A 9494-nucleotide genomic window follows, 5' to 3' on the forward strand; every position below is an offset into this window, starting at 1 on the left:
TTTTGCAGCAAGTCATAGAATACTTCCACTTCCATCTGTTTGTTTCGAACCTGCAAAAGAATTAAGGCATTTATTTGAGCCTATCTTAATAACAGGTCACATAATATTATACTTTTAGAAGTTAGCGGGAATGGGTTTAGGGTGATGCAACAATCCAAAATAAACAGTGTTCCATAATTTGAGCCATAACTGTATTCTGAAAGAGGAATATTCAAACTACAACAGTCGTGAGTCACCTGAGGAGGGGGACGCCATCCATCTACTTCCACCCCTGGATATTTTGGCAAGGTAAAAAGAAAGGTAAAGTTGTCCCTGTGCTTAACTAATTAAGCACGACGCCATGAAGACGTTTGGGGGAGGGGATGTATAGATTCACATTTTCTTGACCTGGGCACTAGTTGGAGATAAGTGGTCACCTTCACACACTGGCTGCTTTACCCCTGAGGAAAGAGCCCCCAGTACCCATTGGATAGGAGGTTGAGTAGACCCCAGAGCTGGTCTGAATGACATGAAGAAAAGAAAATTCCTGACTCTACTGGGACTCGAACTCCAACCCCTCAGTTGTCCAGCCTGTAGCCAACTAAACTACCGCGTGCCCCGATGTGGAGTGATATTATGAGAAAGGCATAACTGATTAATTGATGGAGAAATGCGACTATAATGTGCAGACATTTTGAGGCAAAAGAAAGATAGATAAATATGGGATAAAAATGATGCTTATTATGAGGAAGAAGTTTCACTGGAATCTGCCTGTGGTGATATGTGCAACTAACAAAGTCTCCTTCAAGACTATAAAATTTAAGTAAAATACACACCCACCTCATGCCACAGATCTTGCTCCAGTGGATTCACCGTCATGGATGGAATTGAAAATTTAAAATAGGGCCTCATGTTCTTGTAGACAAAGATATTTGGCCCTGAGGCGACTGCAATAGCTATGAAAGAAGATCATTGTCAGAGTTTATACCTTTGACACAATCTTAAGTGTTAGTTAAGCACCAATTTGTGTCATGTTGTACTACATGGCATAATTACATGCAAGTAATTACATCAAATTCATATTCTGATTTTGTAATTCCATTTATGAAACTGTGATTTCTGATACCCCCATAACCCTCAAACATATTGTAAACCCCAGCCAGGATATTAATAATTGCATTGCATAGCAGCAAATTTTAACCTGACATATAAATACTGTGACGCTTCAACGCACTGCCAGGTAATGGCTCAATAAACACCCTGCGATACACGCATGCAACACTGAAACAGCGAGGTTGGGCAGCCCACTTCTGGGCAGCAGTTCGGTGAACATACTACCATGCAGCCACAGTGATGTCACACTCCAACAGTATTAGCTATCATGTGACTTGTTTTCTGTGTTGCCCGTGGCACACCTATATAATGAAGTTCTGTTTAAGCTTAGATTAGTGGAGAGTCCAGGAGGGTTCAGCAGGTGAGCGTGTAAGGACAAGAGATGAGCATGAATTTTGAAGATTAATTGAGTACAGATTAGGACAGAGGAGTACAGAGTGATTGAAGGCAAAATAACAAAAGACTTCATAGTGATTTGAAGTGCTAGTTTCTGTGTTGAGATCCATTTCTAGGAGAAAATTAGTGGAAACTGGGAATCCTAGTGTGTGTTTGTGTGTGTGGCAGTGAATTATAAAATGCAGAAACAACTATAGCGCTGCATTAACTGTAGTTAAGAGAAAGCATGTAACTGAAGTGCTAATAAATCCAATCATCTGAACTAGAACCCCTTAATTTTTTCACATGTACAACTCTACACATGACAATAACATATAGTGAGGCAGTCATAACCATTGTAGGTCGCTTTTCAGTTCAAAATTAGTGACAGCCAGTAGCACATGGAAAGGTCAGAAAGCAATTTGACAGCCCGATTTTTAACACTGAAATGGCAGGCAGTTCAAAACTGATTTCTCATGTGCCCAAAACACACATAAAATGAAAACTCTCACCAGGCACTCTTGGCTCATTCATGTCCATATGGAAAGTAACAATACCAGTTGGAACGTCCATCAGGGTCATCTCTGACATCAGGGATGTACCTCTGTACACCTAATGAACAGAAATTAATTCTATCTTATGTGAATTCTCTTCTTTGTGTTGTAGTAGTCAGAAGAAACAATTGTAAACACGCCTCTGTACCTTAAGTTTGATATTGGTAGTTCCTGTGCCAAGATCGGAGATGACAAGCTTATAGTTTCCATCTGAATTTATATCAGCAAGCGTCATACACCGGCTGAATGTATATATTGATGCATTCAGGTCATTAAATGCATCGAGCCACCGCTGAGGATTCAAACCCCTGGAACTATGCAATGCAAATAAATAAGGAATTTTATGGTATTTACAATGTGTAAGGTTATATTGTCTCACATCTTACCACATAGCGTCCTATTCCTGTTATGTTACAATTCAGAATCGTATAATAAACTCTATTAAATTAAAATACGAAGATCTCTTTGAACCACGGCCATTAATTACATATGAAGGCGCGTCTGTTTACCACAAAATCTTGCATAAGGCTCTTATTTCTTTCTTGAAAATGCAATTAATGCCTACTTGTTGCCATGACAACGCCAAATCGGTAAATACAAGTAGTAGTGAAATCTCTTCAAAGAGGGCATCCATGAGCCAGCTGCAGTACCACCTATAGAGGGAACTGACAACTTGTTTTAATATTAAATTGTAGCATCATATAACCATATAACGATCGTATAATATGGGGGAAGTTCCGTCCGCCTGTTGAGTTGTAATAAGTACCATTGCATCATTTTCTTATTGTTGTGTGGTTCGATGGACCAGGTAATGAACCTTCGGGTTCCATAAAATGCTGGGATGTCTCGAATAGCTATGCAATTGGTGGCTTCTCAAGAAAGGCTCAGCTCCATGAGTGAGTGAGTGAGGATGGGTGTTACAACTTGATGTTTATTAATATCTCATCGCTATACGAGTAGTTTCGATGCATATTACAAGTGTGTGACAGTATGCAGATTACGTAGTTACCCTTCCAACGTGCTGTATTTTCAGCCATATTGAAGTGAATCCAAAGAGAAAAAAAAATGTTATAACATTTCTTTCAAAATATTTTCGTAATTTGGCTAGCGACGATACAGAATTTTAAACACAAGATTTGTTTGTTAATCGAGGTAATAAATTCAGTAGGAAGTCGATGATGACTAAGGTGTTTTGCATATCAGTCATAAATTATGTGGATGCCAAAGCCTAAAAAACTTACGATTCAATTAGGCCGGGATAGCCTAGTCGGATAGCGTACGGACTGGACGTCAGGGAGGTCGGAGTTCGAGTCCCTGTAATATCAAGAATTTTCTCTTCTCCATGTCGTCCAGACAGGTTCTGGGGCTCACCCAGCCTCCTATCCAATATGTACCGAGGGTCCTTTCCTTGGGGTAAAGCGGCCTGTGCTTAAAGCGACCACTCACCTCCAACTAGTGCGGAGGTCAAGAAAATGTGGATCTATACATCCACTTCCCCATACGCCTTCATGGCTTAATGCTTAATTAGTTAAGCACACGGATAATTTTACAGTATCTTTACCATTTATGCTTCAGTTGTGAGTGAAGTATTACACAATATTCTTATTGTGCTTTGAGTACACATAAAACTAGTTAGGGCAATTAAAAAGTTTTTAAAAGAAAACTAAGCGAATAGGTAGGCAGCTGTCTGATAAATTTCCTGTTCATTATGACGTGAAACAAGGACATGCTTGTTGGATCTGACGTTCTTACGATGGTGACTGTGAAGAGTACCGTATTCTGGGTTGTAACGATCTATAGTTGGGAGGGCACCCGACGTTCTGGACGAACTTATCGCTTCATTATTTGATGCCAAGGAGTAAATCAAGCAAGCGACAAGCTTAAGATAAAAAGATTTGGTGGGAAAATCTGAAGAAAAGAGACCACTAGGAAGATTTAGGCGTAGATGTAAGGATAATATTAAAATATATCTTAAGGAAATAGGATGAAAGAATGTGGGGTAGATTCAGGTGGCACAGGATAGGAGCAATTGGCTGGCTCTCGTCAACACTATTTTGAACATCCGGGTTCCTTAAAATGCAACCGATTTCTAAAGTAGTTGAGCAACTATCAGCTTGTAAGCAGTGACTAGGCTTCGTGTTAGTTTTTTGGTTTATTTAACGATGCTACCAGAACCTGAGATTGTATGGTGTCGGATGGTAATATGATTAATGAATGATTAATTTGATATGGATAAGGACAGAAGCGGCCGTGGTCTCGTATTTCCAGGAACTAACCCGGCATTCGTCTGGAAGGCCTGAGGAAAACACGCAGGGCATGAATTTGGTAGTCGATGAACCGGACAAATTTCGAACCGGGCACCTCACGAACAGAAGTCGAATCCATCACCTCGTGAGCTGGCTTGCTCGGCTTTCTCACACCGGGCGCGACAACGCCTTTGCGTTCTATTCATATTCCATGGTTTCACCCCGCACCTTCTAGAAAGCCGTGAAATAGAAGCTGCAAGTATGTGATATCTAACAGTTTGGGTAGAAAAGTTACGTTGGAGGTAGCCGGGTACCGTACCACACTACGCGCTTTACCCCTGGGGAAAGAGCCCCCGGTACTCATTGGAGAGTAGGCTAGGTGAGCCCCAGAACCGGTCTGGACGACGTGGAGAAGAGAAAACTTTTAACCCTACAGGAACTCGAATTCCGACCCCTTCTGTTGTCCAGCCCGTAGCCAGTCGTTATACCAACTGCACTCTCTTGACTCCTAACTTCCTCCTAACAATTTCCGAAATTTTGTTGTGCAGTTATAGAGCCGTGTAAGCAGCTACTCCGTACATTTTCAACGAGCTGAACTCTTAGATTGGCTGTGTGTTGGAATTAGAGAAATAGTGACATGAATTGTCCCTGCAAGTCACCTTTCCCGTTACTCCCATCACACATATGTTGAAGAAGTAGTCTACTGTTAAGGGTTGCATTCGAAGACAAACTGCTTGGCGGGGGCTTCATAATTCCCCAAATATTATTAGCAGGATATAATCAAGGACGATGATACGTACGAGATGGTGGCAAGATAAAAATTACGTACAGAATTTTATTCAGAATACCCGAAGGTGGACAAAGGCGTTACTGGGAAGAAAACTTTAGTATGAAGGTAAAGTTGTCCTTGTGTTCAACGAATTGAGCACTACGTCATGAAGGCGTATGGGAGAGTGGATGTATAGATCCATATTTTCTTTACCTCGGCACTAGCTTAAGGTGAGTGGTCAGCTTCACGCCCCTGCCGCTTTATCCCCGGGGAAAGAGCCCCGGTACCCATTGGATAGGAGGTTGGATGGACCCCAGAGCCGGCCTGAACGATTTGGAGAAGAGAAGATTCTTGACCCTACCGGGACTCGAACTTCGACCCCTCAGCCGTCCAGCCCGTAAGCCAGTCGCTATACCGACTATGCTACCCCACCTTGAAAAAATATGGGAGCGTTGTCAGGATTCGTCTCTTTCAAGATAGGGACAAATGGTGGAGCTTCTTGTGAATATCGCTGCTAGACCAAATCTTCCATCACTTCCAGTTATAAATGGTTCGAAGCGTTCCAAATGACATTTCCTTTCGATAATTCGTAAATCTATTAGTCACCGATTTCAGTTGTTCCTTTTATAATTATTACAACAATTTAGTATTCACTCACTCACTCATGGTGCTGAGCCCTTCCTCAGAAGCTGCCAATTGTGCAGCTACTCAAGAACTTTCCAGCATTTTATGGAACCAGAAAGTTCATTACCCTCCACTGGTCCCCATCCTGCGCCAGGTCAATCCAATCCATACCATCCCATCCTATCTCTCTCAGATTCATTTTAATATTGTCCACCCACCTACGTCTTGGTCTTCCCAGTGGTCTCCTTCCTTCTGGCTTTCCCACAATATCCTATATGCATTTCACCTCTACCACATTCGTGCTGCATGCCACGCCCATCTCAACCTCCTTGACTTGATCATTCTAATAATACTTGGAGAAGCGTACAAGTTATGAAGCTCCTCATTATGCAGTTTTCTCCAACCCCCTGTCACTTCATCTCCCTTCGGTACAAATATTTTCCTCAACGCCCTGTTCTCAGACATCCTCAGTCTATGTTCCTCCCTTAATGTTACAGACCAAGTTTCACACCCATACAGAACCACAGGCAAAATTATAGTTTTGTATGTTCTAATTGTTATGTTTTTAGACAGCAAACGAGAAGACCAAAGGCTCTGGACTGAATGGTAGCAAGCATTACCCGACTTCGATCACCTCTTAATTTCCTCCTGAATCAGGTTTTGATTTGTTATATTTGTTCCCAAATATCTGAACTGCGCCACATTTTCAAAACATCTGTTACCCATCTTTATGTCCTGATATTGCCCTGCATTTTGGTGACGAAATACAGTGCGTACAATCAAGTGCGCACCGCGGCTGCAATTTGCCGTAGTCATACCACCGCAGAACGGATGCAGTCGCGGGGAGTGTTGCAACTCCTCCCCGTGACTGCATCTGTACCAGTACCAGTATATATGTACCAGTACATACTTAAACTATTTAGTATTAGTATGGGTAATATAAATATCGGCCGGTCACGGTAGCCGAGCGGTCTAAGGCATGTACTGTCTTCGCTCGCTTGGAAAACGGGATCGTGGGTTCGGATCCCACTCAGGGTATGGATGTTTAGTTTGTGTGTGTGCGTTTCTCTGTGTTTGTGAACAGGTAGATGCCTTGCGACGAGCTGATCACCCGCCCAAGGAGCCCTACCGAATGTGTAAGATCTAGAAAAACCGAAGTGAACGGAGAAGTTCATGGAGGTAGGCCTAGGCCCACTGGGGCTGTGGTGCCAAGGAAAAAAAATATAAATATCAGTAGCCTCCAGATAACTAAACAAGAAATTATCTCTGTACTCGGTTACATTACCGAGTATGCGTGCAGACTAAGGTTTTCAGTCATGTTTTAACTGAACGCCGATAGAGTGCATTCATTTACGTCTTCGTGCATAATCAATTCTGAAAACGTTTTTTTGCACTTAGTGTGGGCAGGATTTATTCCCAAACGTAGGATTTCCAATTTTTTTACGTGAAAACAGTGGACCTGTCGTGACGTCTTACACGGGTTGTTTGTCTCGGCTCAATCGAGAAAGGAAGGGTCATGTAACCTAGGTAGCGCAGGACAGGGGCTGGGCAAGGATTCCTACGCGCTGTCTGCCATCGTGGCCCGCAGTGACCTCGGGCAGAATCTGTAATTAAGGTACCTGAAGAATGTGACGAACAGAAGTTCGTGCCATAACGAAGAAGCACGAAGTAAACCGTAACCTCACGAACTCTGTAAAATTTCATTTCATCTGCTCCCTTTCATCGTTCATCCTTTTCCTTCGCTTGTGTAAGTTTCAGATAGAATCTAACATGACTGGAGCTTGACTCACAGTGCAACAGATGTCAGTCAAGGAGGAACCTTTGTGGTTGGAGTTATATCGCTTCGTGATAAGTTTTGTGGATATTATTGGTACTGGGTACATGACAGCTGATCGTGTGGGCAGTAAGGGACCTTGAAGCAACACAGCGCATAACGAAATGTGAACACACAGTGAAAACAGGTGACTGTTGCTGACAAAAGCCGGACTGTAGCAAAACACAAGAATTGGTTACGATGACGATAATATAGCAGTAATATTAACTTGCAACACCTCCGCTGTTTGTTGAAGCAAGACACAAATCACTACAGCAGTGTCGTATGTTACAAGAGCTTGGGTTTTTGTTGCGGTCACGTGTGTTTGAAGTTGAACGCTGTCAAATGACTGGAAGAAACATGGTGCATTAGACTCGTGGTGCGTGAGTTCTTTATAGTGTTTTCAGTAGTGAAGTAGTGTCAGTTGGATTTAGCTGGACGTATGGTTAACGTTTCAGTACAAGCGTAGTAATTTATTTACGTTTATGTACTTGAAAAGAAACCAAAGTGGTGAATATAACAAGGGTTGTGTAAAAAGTCACGTGTAAATGAATTTTGTCAAATTTCTAACCATCTGGGAAATGAGGTTTTCGTTCTCTTCAAGACTCGAAAGCAGTTACAGTGAAATGTAAAACATTTATTTGATGAATACAGTGCCACAAATGTGGGAGTTGACCCCAACTCTGGATTCGATTTAAAACCGGAATTGAAATCCCAGCAGTTGTTTTCCCGCTACAAAGAACCGACGTAAGAGCGACGCATGGCCGCGTAACCGTAAGTGCATCATACATTTTCAGTTCTGTAAACATAATGTGTGATACTGCGATGTGCTTGTAAAATCATAATTAGCAGTCTTGTGTGGGCGAATATTTGAAACGAATTATCTTATATATGCAGTACAAAATCCAAAGTTTTATTCCTTACAGAGTCAGAGTCAGGATATATGTGACTAGAATATAAAACAGTAGCGTGGTATTGTTGGGGCTTATTTGTCAGTTGATCAGCATTTAAACTAAATTACTTTAATCCGGACGTGAAGTAACAGCACCGCACTTCAGCTGATCTTATCACACTATGGGAAATCGTGTAGATGTGTGTGCATTAACCGTAGTATTGCATATGTCTGTCAGATCTATTTCGAAATACGAGACTTTTTTTTCTCCTCAATTAACTCTTTGGTAGTAGAACCCAAAGATTCTATACGGCAGTACCAAAGCCCATTATTCATGACAATGCTTTTGTTAATTGCAGTTCACATCCCCAAAGTTTACTTCACTAACATCAGTTTGAATTAAAATTATCATACAGGGTGATATCAGTTATTATTCTGCAGCTTTCTCTGTTAGTTCAACTTGATTTTAACAAAGTCGGGGTCAACTGGGTAAATTTTGAACTTTGAACAATTTGACTTGGAATGCTCCCTGTGAAACCAGTTTTGGAATATATGTCAAATATTGCCTTCGTAAAACAAAGCCGCGGACTGCTACGCTAATTTAGCAATTTTTATTAATTTAATGTGAGATCCATGTAGTGGAATACTGGTTACAGACGGTTTATAGTCGCCATCGTCCGTAGGGATTCTAGAATGTTTACAAAGATCAATTAATGTTCCTCATGATCATCATTTGTTTCACGTTTTATGTGCGTTTGTTGTTAGTTTAGTCGTCTTTCCGCCCCTTGCCTATAATTGACTGCCTTTCTGTTTACATTTATTATGTTGTGTTATGATCAAATCGGTTTTTTGATAGAATGCGCCGTATCTGCAGTCTGGCACTTTTTTGAAATGCCATAATAGATAAGTATATTTCATAGTCAAATACATCACGAATCATCACGCAGCTTGATGGTCAAGGGAATAGTAATTTCATCAAGTTTAGCCAGACTTTTTTTTCCCCTTGGCACTACAGCCCCAGTGGGCCTAGCCCTACCTCCATGAACTCCGTTCACTTCGGTTTTTCTAGATCTTGCACATTCGGTAGGACTCCTTGGGCGGGTGATCAGCTCGTCGCAAGGCCTCTACC

At 41.7% G+C, this 9494-nt stretch overlaps 1 protein-coding gene across 1 annotated transcript in view; it reads right to left on the minus strand.

Moving 5' to 3' along the window:
• The window catches only part of LOC111863870 (Bardet-Biedl syndrome 1 protein homolog), a 13443-nt gene extending 10854 nt beyond the window's left edge, over positions 1-2589 (minus strand). The window contains exons 1-5 of the mRNA XM_023850641.2: positions 2408-2589; positions 2170-2335; positions 1980-2079; positions 820-935; positions 7-50 (exon numbers count right to left, since the gene is read on the minus strand). Coding sequence (XP_023706409.1) covers positions 7-50; positions 820-935; positions 1980-2079; positions 2170-2335; positions 2408-2412 — 431 coding nt within the window. The 5' untranslated portion in view covers positions 2413-2589. The remainder of the gene's footprint in view (positions 1-6; positions 51-819; positions 936-1979; positions 2080-2169; positions 2336-2407) is intronic.
• Between the last annotated feature and the right edge of the window lie 6905 nt (positions 2590-9494).

The sequence above is a fragment of the Cryptotermes secundus genome, unplaced genomic scaffold, assembly GCF_002891405.2.
Source record: "Cryptotermes secundus unplaced genomic scaffold, Csec_1.0 scaffold128, whole genome shotgun sequence".
NCBI classification, from domain to species: Eukaryota; Metazoa; Arthropoda; class Insecta; order Blattodea; family Kalotermitidae; genus Cryptotermes; species Cryptotermes secundus.